Source organism: Mastomys coucha, chromosome X, assembly GCF_008632895.1.
Source record: "Mastomys coucha isolate ucsf_1 chromosome X, UCSF_Mcou_1, whole genome shotgun sequence".
Lineage (NCBI taxonomy): Eukaryota > Metazoa > Chordata > Mammalia > Rodentia > Muridae > Mastomys > Mastomys coucha.
The window spans coordinates 113,170,538-113,189,236 of record NC_045030.1 but is presented as its reverse complement, the minus strand read 5'-3'; the positions used below and the strand labels follow the sequence as shown (position 1 = coordinate 113,189,236).

The following is an 18,699-nucleotide window of genomic DNA, read 5'->3' as shown; positions in this document are numbered from 1 at the left end:
GAACTGGCACTAGTAGGTACTGGTGCAAAATTTATCAATAACTGTAGTTCCATCTCCACAGTCAGTGCCCTGGGCACATGCCTGCCAGTGCCTGGCACACTAAAGAAGATGTTGTAGGAGTCATCTCCTCCCACGAGTGGTCTTGTAATTTGGCATGTGGCCATCAATTGGACACTATGTTCTAGGTAGTAGAGCTCCTAGCAGGCATTGTTGATATGGACACCAACCTGGCCAGTGTATATGGAGATGCATTTGCACATGGTAGCTAAAGGTTATGAGGCCAGAGTAACAGAAATGGACACTGGGCCCCAGTAACCATCTTCAACAAGGTAGGAGTCAGGTTAAGTGACACAATCAACTGTTCAATTTCTTATATCCATTCACTGTGTGGATTTTCTGAAAATTATTAGCTTTTAAACATCATTATTTCAGAAATTAGTTTTAACAAATGATATTTATAATAGACTGAAATATGGAAATATTTCAAAATAAGAAGTAAAGGGACTATAAAAGTAACAATGGCTTATCGCTCTATAAAACAACTAAGTGAATCAGAAATGACTATTTAGGAGGCATTTTTCTCACCTCAAAGCAATGCTATCTATGTTTGCTTAATTATATTTATTTTCACAAAATATAAATGGGACATACTAAAATTACTCAGAAATGTAGATTGATAATGCTAACATTTACTGAAAATATGTGGATAAAGAAATGTTTCAAAATTTCTCAATTTATTTTCTCAGCAAATAACCCACATAGTCATATGGAATATTTATAGCTACTCTTCATTTCATAGATGAGAGAAATTGAGGCTCACAGAGATTAAACAGTTTACTGAAGTTCATAACATCATTAAATATAAGAAATGGCACTTGGAATTAGACAGTTTGGAAGGGTACTCAGTCATGCTTTTCTATACAGAGTGTGCAAGAAACAAATTTTATTTGGAAGCCAGTAGCTTTTATGTTACATGTAATAAACATTTGGGGACGTTGGTTTCCTTAATTAAAAATAAATTCCATTGCATATGTCAACCACTTATTTATTCATTTAGCATATTAGAAATCTGATCATCTGATCAGAGTGGTTTTTCTTCATTCTGTTAGTCTTGTAAAAGAAGTTGACTACAAACTGACATAGAATAAGAAAACAAAGTTGATGTCAGAGAAAACAAACAATGAACTACAATGTCACACTTTGTCTGTTATCCATAACAATTAGCAGTTAATCTCTCTACTTGGATGCAGCAGCAAAGTGAAAAATCAAAAAATAGGAAGAAAAGTGGCTTGCCTTTGCCCAGCAGCAAGATAATACATTTATAAATCAGCACAGGACTGATTATGGTGATATTTCCTTGAAATCTAGAGATATTGATTTAAGAAATTAATCTTGACAAATTTTCATTTCTGTTTTTTCAGTTACAGATCACTATGGAAATTAAAGGTGTATTATTAAAATGGTATACCGTTGAGGTCAAGATCACTTCACTATTGTTCATTCCTTGTTATTAGGTAAGCTGCACATATGGAATCTCAATTTACTGGTTTTATGTCAGACAATTTTCAGTTACAAGAAAAGTCTGTTAATTCCCTAGAAGTATCTATATTACAGTGTATCTATACTTTAAAAGGTTAACCTCTATTCAATAAAAACACTATCATTTGTTTATTGAAAATTAAGAGAAAGAATGTTCATCCTCTTATTCTCATTTTAGTTACATAATTTCTATTCTACATTCTCTTGTTAACAAAATTGTCCTCCATGATCACAGGTAGTTAAAAAGGCTGACTTAGGCAAGCAATAGTTGTGCACTAATGAATAGATAGTAAAAATGTGGTACACCTATGTACCCTGGATTATTATTTATACACTGGATTATATTATACATGTTAAGAAATAAGAAATTATAAAATTTATAAGTAAATGGGTAGACTAGACACAACCATCCTGAGTGAGTTAAATATATACCCAAGAAACAAATGTTCAGGTTTTCCATTCTTTTAAGCTTTAGGCATGTATTATTCAATCATAATAACCACAGAGGTTAGAGAACTATTAACAGTCCAGCAGGGAAAGGGAACATTTTCAAGAAAAGGGAGATAGAATATACCCACTATGAAGAGATTAAGGGGAAAGTAGAATGGGACAATTAAATTAAATACCTCCTATGAGAGGTAGGGTGGGAGGACAGGAAAAGAGAGAAAATACAGGAAAAGGCACATTAGGACCTTGTGAAATACATATGGAAGCAACTACTTTAGAGGTTCCCTAAAATATATATACATATATGAAAGAGATTTAAATGGAGTCACTACATAGTAGGGGATACAATGTTTCATTCAATTAGACATCTCTTGCTTTCAAGTAGAAGTCTCCACACCAGTAATTGGTTACATGTTGTTGAGTGGCTGACCAAAGAAGTTACATACACTACTCAAATATTGCAGGCTATTATCAATATTACCCTCCACAACACAAGGTGGTAAGTCCTTGCTGCTGAAGACAGTGTCATCCACCATTGAAATATTTACCTTTACCCAACTGGAAGCTTTACTCCTACTGACTAGAGTTTATAGTGCTGCAGGACACTTTCTACACTACCAGAGGAGAGAAATAATCATCAATGTAACCTATCTATAAAACCTGTGCAATTACATCAAGAACCAGCCTATAGAATGAACTGTTACAATAATTAACTAAATGCTATGGGAATCAACAACTACTGTTAGAATGGATTTAAAAGATATTTCATGGATTAAACCTGAGCAAAAGACTGTTAATGAGACTAAGAACCTTAGACTAGATGGGTCAAAATCCTAGGTGAAATTTTACTAACATTATTACATTTATCAGTAATAAAATGACTCCTCATGAGCTATTGTTATACTCATATATCAGTGCACTACTCAAACTGCTTCAGAGAAGCTTCTTCTTGTAATAGACGGTAGATAATAGAGAGAATCACAACTGGATATTGTACATGGAGCAGTTAGTTGTGGGATAAAGAAATAGTATAGCTCTTACTCTCTTAAGCTCTTGCCTCTCTTTTGCCTCTTGCTCTCTTGTTCCCCCTTCCCTTCCCCCCTCTCCATGTGGCCATGGCCAGCCTCTGCTTCTCTGTTCTCTTCTTCTCTCTGCCTTTCTCTGCCTCTGCTACCCTCTTACCTCCCCTCCCCATGCCCTGAACAAACTCTATTCTGTACAAAAAAAATTAAAAAAATAAAGAAATAGTATCTTCCAGAAACTCCTTGTACATGTGAACTCACACAGACTGTGGAATCAAGTAGAAGACCTGTACATGTTCAAGCCACACAAACACTTAGTAGTGAGAAGACAGATACAGATTCCCAACACTGACAAAAAAGATATTTGCAAGTCATAGATTCTGGGAAGGGGGAAGTATGGTATTTTGTTGTTGTTGTTGTTGTTGTTGTTGTTTATAATAAGGTATCACTAGTTATATCAATCACATTCCAGGTTAGGCCCCATGCCCAGGAATAGTTGGCCAACACAAACAGGCTCAACTTTTGTTTTTGAGTATTTTGTTTTGGTTTTATATATTCTTGTATCACTGTCTGTTTGTTTCTATAGATAATTTTAGTGCTTGAGAATAATGTGAAATTGGGAAAATAGAGGAGTAGGGGATCTGGGAGAAGTTTGGAAAAAAGGGATAGAAAATGACTAAAATATATTGTATGAAAAAATATTGATACATATTGTAATTGGAATTATTCCTTAAAATGAAAATTAAATATAAACATCTCATATTATTTTCTTAATTTGGTTTGTAAATGGCTTGTCTTCTTGACTATAATATGAGGAAAAATTAAAGAGATGTTTGCAGCATTGTCCAGAAATAAAAGCAATTTGAAAACTATTAGGTGCAGCCACGGGGTCTGTCTATACTATTTCCTTACCTTGTTTTCTCAAAGTAAACCCTTGAGGCTAAACTGGAGGAAGACAATAAAATGCAGAGTGGGTGATGGTGAAACACATTCATATAAATAACATATGGTGTTGGAAATCAGGACTTCATTATACACTCCTACAGCATTCTAGCAAGCCTTTCTTTAAAACAACATTAAAAAATTTAAGTTTTGGGCCTATAATTTAATGGCTGAGCCATATCTCCAGTCAGCTACAAAACCTTTTATCTGAACTATACACTTGTGCATGTGGTACTAACCAATTAAAATGTGATTTGAGTTAAGGCCCAACTCATGGGATAGAACCCCTACCCAATACTTTTTGGGTGAGCAGCAATATGAGACTAGAAATGCCAAGAACACAGGGAAAATCAAAATACTACCATTCTGCTAAAGGAACATAACAATAAAATGGCTCCTTATAAAATTCTTCTATATTCATAAATTTGTTCCCTGTTCAGCCATCATCAGAGAAGCTTCCTCAAGTAGTAGATGAGAACAAATACTGAGACACCCCCTCCAGCAAGAAATTATGCTTAGAATGAAAGACTTTGAAATACTCAGTCCTAAAAGGGAATTTTCCATCAAGTCCCTCCATTCAGGGCTCAGAAAACTCAGAAAGAAAATACAGAGAAGGAGTAAAAGCTAGAAGGGATACAGGATGCCAAGGAATCAAGGCCTTCTAGCAAGAACAGAGCTGATGCACATATGAACTCAAAAAAATCTATGGCTCTTGCCCAGTACCTGGTTGCATCTGCATCAGACAGGGCCCTAGGGATAAAATAAATGGACACATGAATCCCCTCCTAATCCAGAAACTATCTACAACTGATAGCCACTTGCAAAGTAGTATTTTTCATACAACGTATTCTGATTATGGTCTCCCCTCCTCTTCCTCCTTCCAGTTCCTTTCCATCTCCCCTCCCATCTGGATCCATGCCTTACTATCTTCCACTAGATAACCAACATGTGTCCAAGGAATAGTAACGGCATAAGATAAAGCAAAAGAGTCTCACTAGGAAAGCAAACCACTTTTGAGGATAGGCCCCATGCCTAGCAGTAGATGCTCAAGAAAATTAAGTCAACACAATCATTGGAGGTTCTTTGTCTCATATTGTCCAGAGCTTTTTAATTTTTATTTTATATTATTAGTCCTTTGTGCATATGTGCATATATATATAAACATATATTATATATTATGTTTTGTGTACATATTATGGCTTCCATTTTAAATGCAATTCCTGTATTTGTGCATATGTGTGTGCTATGTCTGTATGCATTTCATATTTTTTTCTTTTACTATTGTTATTGCATGTTTTTTTTCATATTTTGCTTTGTTCATTTTGTTTCATTTTATTTTACTTTATTATTATTCCTCAGACATGTTTATTATCTAATGAGAGACAGAATAGGGAGGAGAGATGGAAAGGAACTGGAAGTAATAAAGGGAAGGGAAACTATAATCACAAAACATTGTATGGGAAAAAAAGCCCTGTCTCAAAATCAAACCATGCTTAACCAACCCAAACCAAACAAAATACAAGAAAATATCTCAGATAGCAATTCATTCACTTCTGTCCTATCTATATTACTAACAGTCAAAAGCCAAGTAAACAGCCCCTCTTTCCTGGCTTTTAAGCTTCACAGAATCTACAAAACATCTCCTTTGTAATAGACAACCTATACAGACAAATACATACTTACAAATTGACTAGCTATTATGTATTTTGGCCAAACAATAAAGTAAGTTGATTTAACTATATCTATTCTCTAATAGTTTGTGAAGTATATCAAAGTGAATCTTTGATATGATAGTGTTACATATTAAAATGTCACAGTTACTTCAAATGCTTAACAAAATTCTCTGTGCAACTTAATCTTGGTACTTTCTAATTATAACTATAATGTTAACTACAGACTCATAATACTTTCAGAATGAAGAGATCAGACACGAAATTGAGAAAGGAATGTGGTGAGCATTCTGAAATTAGGAAATATTGCTTGGAGTTCTATTTTGTTCTGTATGAGTTATCTTTGGTCATGTTATACTTGGGTTTTCCTTTGTATATATGTATTGGTTTTTAAAAGCCTTTTCAAACTCAAAAACACCACAATCTTTTAAAGTGTTATTATTATGGAAAGCTCAATGGAAGTAAAATGATCAAAATCCAGTGCACTAGTATTGCTTATCCTCAGATATACAATATCTATGAAAATTTGTTGTGGGACCTGGGGAAAAAGAGGAAAATCTTTGAGTTCTGTGACAGAACATGATTGGCAGAATAAATATTTGCAGTGTATACAGGATTATATAAGAAATTTTCCAAAGAGCTCATCAGAGAGTTGAGTGGAATCCTACTGATAATAGTGTATTATTGGTAATTTTGTTTTTGATCCAGACAATGAAAGTCAAAGAAAAAATTTTTACATTATTGAATTTGTTTCTATTCTTGAATTGAGCCTTACCCTGTTTGTATTTTGAATTACTAGACTCATTTCCATCTTTGCTGTCCTAACTAAACACTAAGGTCTAAAGTTGCTGCCATTGTAATTTTTCTTAAGGCTTTTATGGGGGAAGAGTATTTTCTTATTCTCCCTGGCCCCAAGACCCCTGTTCTTTTACCATTCTGACTGCATTGTAAACTCCTTAAGGGCATGATCTTTAAAATACTTGCTATTTTGTAGTAGAACTTAATAAATCCCATTAAATATCAAAGTAGCACAAGGCTTAAGAAATGCTGTGGATTAACTGTTAAGCATTTTCCTGTTGAAACATTATGAGAAATTGTTACTATAAGTCTCAGAACTTCTCCAGGGAGAAGCTGATTGTAGTATCTTCTCTGTTTCTCAGGCTGCTTTGTTGTAGTCTTTAAAACCTTAGAGACGTAATAAGGATTCTTTATTCTTTATATTCCTGTTGAGCTTTTAATATTAGCTTTGTATTCATGGTACTTTTTATGCTGCTTTCAGTCCAGAGTCAGATTTGAAGTTTTATGTATTTTGCTTAATAAAATGAATGTTATTTCTATAAACTCCCTTTATATTTAATCAAATTTCAGTACTACTAATTCTTGAACTACATGATTATATTTGCTAATACAATGTGTGTGTGTGTATATATATATATATATATACATATATATATATAAATATATAAATATAAAGCATATATGTATATATAAAAATATATGTACTTATATATAAATATATGTATTTATATATATGTATGTATAATATAAAATACATATATGTATGTAAATATATAAATATAAAGCATATATATATATGTATATATATATATGCTTTAGCTAACAAAGTTTTAAGCATCTAGGAGATGAATTCTAACATACCAACCCTACTATTTTGAGCATTATTTGCTTATTCTCATAAAACTTCACATGTTATATACTAATGACCCAATAAACTTTAAACAGGAAGTGTTTTGGATGTAAGATAGCTAATTATTACTCTGGAGATCTGTAATTTAACAACATAGTTAAACTTTATAATAGGAAACAGACCCATATACTGTCTTATGGTATATCTCATTTTTTATATTATTAGCTTCAACTTCATTCAGAGAACACCCTCATAGAAGCAGGGGAGGGAGGATGGGATAGGGGTGTTCCAGAGGGTAAACTGGGAAAGGGGATAACATTTGAAATGTAAATAAAAAATATCCAATAAAAGAAAAGAATTAAAAGTTTATGGCTTTTTTCTTAAGTGAGCTAGAGGACTATTTATTTTTTAAAAAGTTTATTTTATCTTTTCTTAAGAAGAACAAAGTAAGATTCATTAACAAAATATAATTTAGAATTATAACATACAGTAAATAGGAACAAAACCAAAACAAAACCCAAGTTTCTCAGTATTTTCAAATCCTGGTGTTAGTCTTTGGTATTCAGGGACAACAAATCTATATTCATAGGTATTAGAGAATTTTCAAAAATATATCATAAATATGATAAACAGGCAGTCAGCTTATTGGGCATCTGTATTTTGAATTACTTTTCATTGATTATTTATGTAAGATATAATTGTAAGTTTTACTAAAGTATGGCGACTGGGAAACCAATAGAAATAGATACAGAAAAAGGTGAGAGGTACATTTCTTACAATAACATTTGAAAATAAACAATGGGTAAGTAACTATTACCAATAAGAACAGGCTAATGAGCACTACTAGAGAATTGAAGATTCATTTCTGGATGTTGCACATACATGATCATTGGCATTTATCTCCTACAATATGAATTATAATGCAATATGAAATGTATCTGTTGATTTGGAGAACATCTGTTTTATACTGTTTTCAGAACACACATATATGTAATGCTTCTTGTTTGAAATATCAACAATTCCTTTTGCAGCATTAATATTAAATGACTAAAAATAATTAGGTTTAGATTTTTCTCACTTCCAGTTTACTTTCCTTAGGTAGTTTTAAAAAACTTGACATGCTCTTTTGTGAAGTTATCTAAAGTGAATAAAATAACCATAAATAACTTATATTCAGTGGCTACAATATCTATTTATCATTGGAAGCTAAAGATTTTACAAAATGATTATTGTTTTATATTTATCAATATTTTCTTTCAAAATTCCAAGTAGTAGACACTAATGCAGCTGAATTTTAAACTGATAGACAATAAGTATATTTGAAACTATTGATAAATATTCACTATGTCACTATTGTCCATGATATACTCAGTGATTAAAATGTGATTTTTCCCTAATGGGAAACTGTGATATTATAAGTTTTAAACTCCTGCAATCAGTACACATTAAATTATAATCAGGAGTAATTTCATCTGGAGAAGCATATTCCATGTTGTTTTTAGAACTTTAGTTAATTTCACCATTATTGTCTTTACAATATTATCTTATTGACATAAAATAGGACATATTCATTAGAGATGGTGAATTGAATTGAGAACATTAATCATTTTAATTGTAGAAGAATGCAAACTAAGAAACAGCAAATACTCACTTTTTATAATTGTGTGATCCACTAAGGTTGACTTAGAAAAAAATCTATTTTAATATGAGGACCACAGGATTTAATTGTCCAAAAGGAGACTATGGGAACAAAGAACTTTTTTTGTTTTGTTTTGTCTTTTTGTTTTGTTTTTTCTTTTAGATATTTTCTTTATTTACATGTAAATTTCTTCATTCCCAGTTTCCTCTCCAAAAAACAAAGAAACAAACAAAAACAACAAAAACAAACCCCTGTTGCCTCCCACTTCCCCATGCCTGCCACCCCGCCCTCTCCCACTTTCTGGCCCTGGCATTCCCCTACACTGGGGCACAGAACCTTCACAGGGCCGAGGTCCTCTCCTCCTATTGATGATTTAAAAATTGAGCAAAGACTTACGTTTCTAAAATGTTTTGAATTACTACATTACATTTAAATTATATGTTAAAATGGTGTATATTCACTGAAACACTTTAAGAATTCGTGTTCTACTATATAGTCACAGTCAAAATTTAATCCTAATTCTTCTACAAAAATATCATTGTAGTTTATTCCTTATTCTTCTATTTGAAATCAGTTTCTATTGAATAATGCAGTGTAAAGTTAATAATGTAGGCCTTGTTCCTTAGAAAACCACACTATTTTTTGCATTGCAAAAAGGTAGGTAACAACACATACCCAGACAAACATTTCAGAGAGAAATGTTAGCTGTCCATGTGAATAAGAACTCTACAATGAAGTATTTCCTTAGAAATCATGAGAAACAGAGGAAAATCTAAAGTGCTCTCTCTCTTTCTCTCTGTATGTGTGTGTGTGTGTGTGCGTATGTGTGTATGTGTATGTTCATGTGTGTGTGTGTGTGTGTGTGTGTGTGTGTGTGTGTACACAGAATATAGTAAATGTTGAAATATTGTACCTTCTGGATATGCCAGCCCAATAGCAATGGCTTACCTTTCCCTTTGCTATAAACAATTACACTTCACTATGTACTAGCTAATAATTTGTAAATACTGGCAACACTTTGTTTTTCAAGCTATTTTATTTACAGCAAAATAATTGAATTTTTAGGCTCCTTATCACTTTGAGAGTTGTCATTGCTAATTGAAACACTACTGTCTAAACCCATGAGCATTTTAACCCTAAATTACCCATATGTTATATATTATTAATCCTTAGAACTCCTTAGAATAAGTTTCTGTAAGGAAAGGATGGTAAATAAAACAGGGAGGCATTTGTGGCTGTGCCAGATAGATTTTAGCATTTGAATTTTTAAATTAAAATATCTAAGCACTTTTGTGTGTTATTAAAACATGTACCATTCACATTACTCCAGATACAACATGTTTGTATTTTGTTTATATATGAACACATATGCAAGAGTACAACTTTTTATTATGGAAATTAGAAATTATGTTGTTGGAGAAAATGTGACTGATCAATTATTCTCCATATATTGTTATGTGCTGAGGCAGCCATATGAAATAAAGTGATAATATACATTGAAAAATAAGAAATGGTAATCAATTTTTAATTATTCAGTTTTAAGGGCAGCACTATTTTTCTTTCTTTATTTGTTTATTCATTTGTGCCCAAATAATCCTCTAGCTTTCAAATTTCCATTTACTTTCTAATGCATGTAAAATGTATGTCTAATTTATTAGTTAAAATAGTTTTGTAACAAAGAGGAGGTAAATTTAGTTTCCACCAGGCATCTTATATACCTTAATTGTAACCATCAGTGCTGAACTGATAATGTTTTATACACACATCACCATACCCAGAAGTTTACATATTTTTAAAGGATCTTTAGACTCATGAGGTATTAAAAGACATAGTTTACACCTTTTGATGTAACAATAACTTGCACATCTAAAACTAATTTATTAAAAACATGTTTTATGCCAAGAAATAAACAATGATATTTTAAGTCCTATTTTTACATTATTATTATTTATTTGCATTATATTTCAAAACCTCTCTTCTCTCACTGTTTCTATTGAGCACTTTACTAGAAGATGCACACTTCAGGCACAGGGTGATTGAAATTGCAGCTTTGCTTCCTTCGAGCCTGCCTACAAATACTACACAGTTCATCCTTTATTGTATTAGAAAGAATATTAGAATAAATTTCATCATTTCCAATTTTGGCTTCTCCTTATGCTTACATATTTTCCATATATATTCCATATTACAGAATGGTTTGGGGAGAGAATGAAATCCCACATTGATTTTATCTCTATGAATATTTTTGTCAAAAAAATCAACTAAACACTAAAAAGGATATAGACCTCTGTCCATGAGACACACTCTGTGGGAGCTGAGTATAACGTTGCCTAGATAGATTCCACCATGGTTACATGATGTCTAGGCAGTCACCTCTGTGTCCTGGGGACATAGATGTGATCACAAAATAACCACAATAAACAGGGCAATGCAATTTTTAGTCTTTCATTTAATCTGAGGATTTTTGCACTTCATTCAATTGGCTATGTGCTTATGTAGCATTGAACATGTAACACTGATATGCACAGAAAAATGATGCATGGCTTTTAAGGACTCTTCTGTGAAACAGGGGCGACCTGGCACTTGCTTCACATTTGTAGCTCAGAAGCATGGATTCTTTCATTGCACTTGAATATCTACTCAACTGTAATTGCTTTGGAAACCCTATCACTATGTGAATGATACGTCCTTTTCTACTTTATTCCCTTTAATTTTCTTTAGTACCACTTATAGCCATTTAAATTTTATATATGAATTCATAATATGCATATATTATGAAAATATACTATTCCTTTAGATTTCATTCTATTTCTAACACCTAGCCAATTTCCTGAACACATTGAATACTCAATATCTGTGGACTTATTTATTGACAAATTCTGTCATTAATACAGTCCTCCTTTCCTGTTCTATATAGATATTCAAAATGACAGCCAGTTTTCAAAGCAAATTTTATTTGACAAACAAAAAGTGATCAGTGAAACAGAATTTTGAGTATCACCTCACACTTCCAATCTAGAAAGAAATAAAGATTAATGTATCTGTATAGCTGTCAGTTATTCCAAAACTTACAAGTCCAATAGACAGAACAGCAGCATGATCCTCACTCTTTTTGATGCCTTTAAACTAAACAACTCTTTAACTGGCACCTTAAGGTATATGCAGGTACCGTAAACATGTCACGTTAATTTTATTTAAGAACTGATGTTTATTATAGTGGGAATTCCTTTTAACACCACGATTTCCATCAAAACACTAATACAATTGTTTATTTAGGAGTAATCAGATATGGCTCTAGGTAAATATTGTGCATTTTAATATATATCATAAAGCTAAATATGAGCATTATCAAAATATATTATTAATATATTTATCATTGGAAGTTTATGGTTGAAACAAAGAAGAGAAAGCCTTTTCTTAAACAAGGTAGTTACACAAAAGCAAAGATGCAGAGTTGGCAGATGACTATCATAAAAATCAAATGACAGAAGAATTCAGAACTCTGATGAGAATATTCATATATGTATTTTCATAGTGCTCAGACATGTGATACCTGTTCCTAAATATAATAATTACTTGTGAATGAAGCTTGAAGTTTATAGTTCAAGTTTCAAATTACTATATAAAATATTAATAAGTTTTTACCAAAGCAACTTTAATATCTTTGGGAAATTAATTTGACTTTTTTATACTGAATACATATAAATTAGTACATTATGGATTCAACTTTTATACTGTATACAGAAGGTGGGATGTCTTAGCCTTCTTTGCTGAGGTATAAGAGGTCACACACTACTATTAAGATGTCTCCATACTGATTGCTGATTTTCTTTTAGTCAAAGGAATTGTGTCAAGGATGTGGCACACTGGTGCCAATTTAACACAATATTTTCCTTCAGTTCTGCAAATCTTGCTGAAGAAGAGAGAATTAAAATAGCAAGAAATTCCAAACTTGCTCCTTGAAGTTTCTTGGAACAAAATATGGAAATTTATAAAAGACATAATATTTTAATTAATAAGCCCCTCAATTTAGTCCTCCCCTTCTGAATTCATAGTCTTGGCACACTTATATTTCCTGTGTTTATTTTAAGAAAATACTAACTATCCTATGAAATGTTACTTATCAGAAAAATTCTTTGGAATATAAGGAATTTCAAAATCATAAGTAAAGTCATCTGGTATTACTTTAGACTGGACATTTGCCATCATTTTCTTCTAGCATCTAACTTATTTTATTCTTTTCTATTCTATTTAGTTTTAGTCCCGGATACTCAAAGGATGTTCTTAGGAAATGAGACTAGGTTTTTCAAGTTTGTATATAGCTGAGTTAAATATTTACATTAGCCTTCAAATTGTCCATTAAAAAATAGAATGAGGAGAGTTCACAGGAAAATTCTTTTAAATGCAAATTCTGACTCCATGTTATTCTGAATGTCTTTTAGTTGTACTAAATTGAGTTTTCAATCTTAATAGATGTATAGTTTTCTCTAGGTAGGAAAAAATACACATGCTCACAAAGAAACACTTGAAATCTTTAAAAATCTATATTACAGGTGATCTAATATTGTACTTAAAGTCATTTCAGAAATTCTTTACATATTTACATTTCCAAAAGACCACGTTCCTCTAAAGCTGTTATTTTGCATATGTAATTTGTCTCTATCATAATGTTAATATATTATATTTTCTTTTAATATCCTGTTTTGAACTCATAGAAACAAATAGCATTTCCTAAATATACAAAACAAATTTACATGATGAGAAAAATATCCCAGTCCTTAACAGGAACACATTGTGAAGCATGTAGATTTCCAAAGTTAGTATAGTTTCATGATAGACTATTATATAATTTTCAGTACATCAAACAGGTTCTTTTTTATACAACACTTTTAAATTTTAATTTCAATTCAAAAATCCATTATGACTTAACCAAATTAATGATATAAAATTTCTACTGGCAATTTAAAAAGAATACACTAGGTTTTTTTTTGTATTTGACAATACTAGACTAAACATTTCTTCCATTCAAAGCTTACTGATGAATACAATTTAGAATAAAGTCATGTCTTAAGAATTCTACCCCAAATACACATTTTGCTTTCTTAGCTTAATTTTGTTGCCTTAAAATGCTTGACATTTCTTATTTTAAGAATTCACTGATGTGAGCAAATTCTTATTACTTACCCAATGAACATTTTTGTTTACAAACTAGCTGTGAAAGTAATTCCACTTGAAATGACTCTCAAATGACAAGGAATATTGAACATTCTCACTAAAACTAAAAACCAAAACCCAAAGAATTTCAAAACTATTATTATGTCCTAAGCAGTAAGCAAGAATATATTCAACACTCAGAACTTGTATTTATTTTTTTCAAAGTTAATCCTGTTCACAAAATAAAAAGAGTTCTGATTTAATGAGCTTGTCAAAACAACTACCACTGTTGGAACATTTAAGCTGTTGAAGGTATCTACAGAGGTTAGTAATTAAAACAAACAAACAAAAACAAAACAAAACAAAACAAACAAAAACCTCTGTCACTTAAAATCGAAAGAATTCTGAAAGGACAGGGACCATAATAAAAAGTACACCTACTAGGAAAAATAGCTTCCCATTAATTATCAAAACATTGTGATTGCAATGTTCTTTCATAGACTTAGAAGCAAGGGTTTCTTCAAGACCCTGATTGGCTGCACACAAACTCAGATTATTCTGACACTTCCTATTTACCATGAAATGAGAGTTTTATAGACTAAGTTAATTTAGGCGAAAGCTTTCACTTACGTAACCAAAAACTCCTACCGTGCTCTAGTATCTTCTATATTGTCATCACCCATCATCTCCAAATCTCGTGAACTCTTTTCCCAAGCCTCTTTGAGCAAATTTCCTTCTGGAATGGCTTTAGGAGTGTCTTCATTTGCTTGAGAATGTACTATCACGTTTTGTTGGTGCCAATTCTGAAGGACTCTTTGATGGGTAGGGGCTGGTCCTGGCACTGGCGTCAGTATATCGTTGTGGACAGGACTATTGCTTTTCTTCAGTCCGTTTCTGTCCCGTGAGTGGTTCTTCAACCTGCCCTGCACTGGGGTCCCTCTATGCTCATATCCTTCCTGCTGAAGGCAGCTTCCAGTGTTAGGCGATCCTTGAGAAGGATGACTAAACCATCTCCAGCGCAGCCTCAGGATCTGTTTCACATCAAACTCTTTCTTGCCGGACACTGACATTGTTGCCCGAGAAAAAAGACAAAAGCCTTCTCTAACAGAAAGGAAATGGAGCCTTTGTTATCTCTTGTTTCTCTCTGCCTCTTGTGTAGAACTAACAAAAGCACAAGTGCTGAGAGAGCGAGCAGTTTTTCTTGCTTTCTCTCCCCTCCCCCTCTGCCTGTGATACACTGTGAATACTTCCAGCTTAGCTGAAGCCAGAAAGCTGCCGCTAACAGTGTAGGTGGGAACCCATACTGACAGGATGATGAGGTCAGACCTTAAACAAGTAAATCAGCTTAGCACAGGAAAGCAGCTACCACAAACACACTCCAGCTGCTAGATTTGCAAACTCACAGCCCTTACTGCCTGAACTTGTAAATATCTAATCCTGCTTCTTTGATGCCAAAATGCAGAGCTGTCACTTAAACTCAGGCATGTGAGTAAAAGCAAACTGTTTAAAGTCACTTCTACACCCCCTCCCCACAACACCTCCCACTCTCATACTCACTGCTCTATAGCCCACTTCTAAAACTGTGCCAATTTGTCCCAGGAGAATTTTGTCATGGTGAATTCGTTATGATCTATTTTGAGATTCTTCTTATGGAAAATTTGAATGTAGCTCATTAAGGAAAAGCATCGTATCCTTAGTCCCCTTATGGAGATCTGCAGTTATTATATGCAAAGCTCTTCTGAAAATGTGAATGCCTCTATATAAACATTCTACTTGAAAATAGAAGCTATAAAAATCATAAAATCATGCTGATTATCCATGACTAAACCCTCAGACTCCACACACACACACACACACACACACACACACACACACACACACACCACTCTACACACACACTCATCCCACTAAGTGCTGCTTGGATAGTAACTAACTTAAGCTAATATATGGAAAGAGAAACAGTACTTTTCAAAGTTATATTGAAAGAGATGGCTTCTATCATTGATGGTAGTTTGAAAATGAACATATCACTCTGATACTTCTGGCCTCTTGCCTATATAAACACCTCTTTATCATATCCTGTACTTTCACAGGCTAATTTATTTGTTCAGAAGTCGTTATAAAAAGATACAGCAGGACATGTTTTAAATTAACTCAAAAATCACCATATTGCTAGTAGTATCCAAAATTGACATCTGGTTCAGAATAACTATTTCATGCCAAGGCAAATAAGGCAAATATTTCTAATGCAAACTAACATACATCAATAGTACAATGCAAACATTATTGTGTAATTTATTTTTGAAATATGCCCAGATCTTGTGTCTTATGCTCATATTAATAAAGGAAAACTTTTCTTAGCACATCCTTAAAATCAATGCTAAACTCGTAAGCTTTTGTTTCAGTTGTGTAGTGAATGAATTGTGTGTCCCTGGAGAAGTCACTTCTTCATATCTCAATTTCTTCACATGTTTTATGAAGAAGCAACTAGATCTCTAATTATCTACAAACATCAATGTAAAATGGCTTTAGAAAGAATTTAGAGAAGGAAATTAACTCATCTAAGTTTGGGGTTTATCTCCAATTATGTATAAAACAAATCATATCTTTCTCTTTTTCATCTTGCTTTTGTAAGTTATGGGTGTTATTTTATACACTTCAAGTTGACTGAACTATAAAGTGTCCAAATAATTGGGTAGACTCTTCTTTGGCTGTTTCTGTGGGGGTGTCAGTATAAGTTTAATACTTACATTAACAGAGTGAGCAAAATAGATTGGCATAATTCAATGTTATATAACCAATCAGTTGAATGCATGAATCCTTGTATAGATTTGAACTAATGGTGGCTCTTTCTGGGACTCAAGTCCAAAATCACCCATACATGAAGTACACCATCAGATCATATGCATCCCAAGCTTTCTTGCTGCGTATCTGAACACTCCACCCTCTATAATCTTATACTTTACTCCTTTGCTTTTATAGTCACTCTCTCTTCTCTCCTATTAAGCACCCTATTAGTTATATTATCTAGAGAACCTTGGCCAATTCAGAAAGTTTGTGCTGTGTTCAAAAGTCATTACATACATACTGATAAGATATAGAGTTTATTTTTATGTTATGGGTAATTTATTCTCACATCCAAATTTCTAATCTATTTTCTTATAGATTATTTTGTTCTAATGGTCATACCTATAATGACCTGTCTGACAGTTTTATGGTCAGTAGTCATCATGCAAAGTTTAAATAACTAAATAATACCTCAAAATAGTACTTTTGATAAGGTAAACGTGCACAGACAACTAAATCTGGAATCCTTTCTTATTAATTAAGTACATAAGATTTTAGGTAAATACCTAGGATTAAGGGTATTTTGTTTGTGCAACTATATATATGTATATATAACATATAACATATAACATATATATGTATATATATATGCACAAAAATAAAGCTATTTTTTTATACCAAATGGAAAAAGTGAAGAACTTTAAGGGATGTGCACATGATTCACGACAAGAATCAGAAGTACTGAAACAAATCAGCTTAGCTCCTTAACAATGTTAAGGTTTGAATATAGGTTGTCCCACCAGAGTTCATATGCTGGAAGCTTCTTCTGCTATGTAGCCATGGGGAATGATGGTAGAACCTTGAAGCTATGGGAACTATGGGAGTCAAGTGCTTAGAAACCTATTATTAGAAATGAGTAACATAGTTATCATAGGATTCAACAGTTTACCAGGCAGAAAACCACAAACGGTCAGGACTGATTTTTGACTCATTATCTGACTTCCTGCTTTGTTATTTGATTTTCTCCTTTCTTGCATGTGTTCCTACTACTATGATAGCATTAAGCATAAGATTCTTCCTACCTAGAAGTAAGTTGCCAAAGGTACTATAGCTCGCTACTATAAATAAAAATTCACAATAATTTAGTTAAAAATTCCAAGATTAATATAATATAGAATCTAGGTATATATTACAGAAGTATATGATTTCTGAGATATTCTATAGCAGATAAAGTATACAACTGCAGAAAATTAATTACTGTAGTCATTTATTTAAAAAAACTAATTATATACATTATATTTAACCATCGTTACAAAGGTCTGCACCTAAGACTTCGGAAACATTGCAGAGGAGATACAAAGATTTTTACATGTCCGAGGACCAGGAAGTCAGCTGTGAGACTGTCTTCTAGAAAGGGCGGCTTAGCCTAGACCTGAACAATGTCAATATCAATAGACATACTAATGCAGATGAGTAAAATTTCATGGTGCCCCACCCTCTAGAAAAAGAACTATAGGCCACTAATAACTATGGAGAGTGAGAAATTAGTCTATCCCAGAGATATGCCCTCTTAAAGTTTATCTAATACAAAATGGTCTTTAAAATAGTATCTTCTATTGGAGTTCTATTTTGTTCTGTATGAATTATTCATTACCTCAAAGTTGTAATAATCACAGAAAAAATGGTTAGCAATTTAAGAGGGAGATGTGAAGCATGCAAAAGACTGCAGAGAAAGAGAGAGATGACATGGGTTAAAGGATGAAGGGGAATGGGTGAAATCATTTAATTATATTTTAACTTAAATACATTAAATAAATAAAAGAAATGTTTAGGAGAATGGTCACATAAGGA

At 32.6% G+C, this 18,699-nt stretch overlaps 1 protein-coding gene across 4 annotated transcripts in view; it reads right to left on the bottom strand.

Moving 5' to 3' along the window:
* Klhl4 (kelch like family member 4) overlaps positions 1-18,699 on the bottom strand; it is a 220,927-nt gene that overhangs the window by 52,388 nt on the left and 149,840 nt on the right. The window contains exon 1 of one of the 4 annotated variants that reach the window (XM_031367298.1): positions 14,710-15,394. The exons of 1 other annotated variant lie outside the window; for it this stretch is intronic. In XM_031367298.1, the coding sequence (XP_031223158.1) occupies positions 14,710-15,131 (422 nt within the window). In that variant the 5' untranslated portion in view covers positions 15,132-15,394. Of the gene's footprint in view, positions 1-14,691; positions 15,395-18,699 lie in introns of those variants that run through there. 2 more of the 4 variants (XM_031367309.1, XM_031367330.1) reach the window with 2 other exon arrangements.